The following is a 227-nucleotide window of genomic DNA, read 5'->3' as shown; positions in this document are numbered from 1 at the left end:
CACGAATAAACCTCTAAACGAATCAACGCGAGCCACGAACCGCCATCGCATCAAATCGGAAACAAACACGTGCACGAGAGCGACCAACAGCAAACCCGAAAAGCACGACAGTCACCCGAATGACATGACTAATTCCTCGTTCTTGCGCAGGTGGCCTCGGAGTCAGCTGGGACTGGGGGAAGTGGTGGACCTACGACGGCATCTCAGGTGAGTCCCGGAGGCGATGC

General features: G+C 55.9%; 1 protein-coding gene across 1 annotated transcript in view; it reads left to right on the top strand.

The window, feature by feature from the left end:
- The window catches only part of LOC119593489 (carbonic anhydrase-related protein 10-like), a 126,578-nt gene that overhangs the window by 22,252 nt on the left and 104,099 nt on the right, over positions 1 to 227 (top strand). The window contains exon 2 of the mRNA XM_037942430.1: positions 151 to 207. Coding sequence (XP_037798358.1) covers positions 151 to 207 — 57 coding nt within the window. The remainder of the gene's footprint in view (positions 1 to 150; positions 208 to 227) is intronic.

Source organism: Penaeus monodon, chromosome 32 (genome assembly GCF_015228065.2).
Source record: "Penaeus monodon isolate SGIC_2016 chromosome 32, NSTDA_Pmon_1, whole genome shotgun sequence".
Classification (NCBI taxonomy): Eukaryota; Metazoa; Arthropoda; class Malacostraca; order Decapoda; family Penaeidae; genus Penaeus; species Penaeus monodon.
The sequence above is the reverse complement of the archived record's forward strand: the minus strand, read 5'-3'. Positions and strand labels throughout refer to the sequence as shown.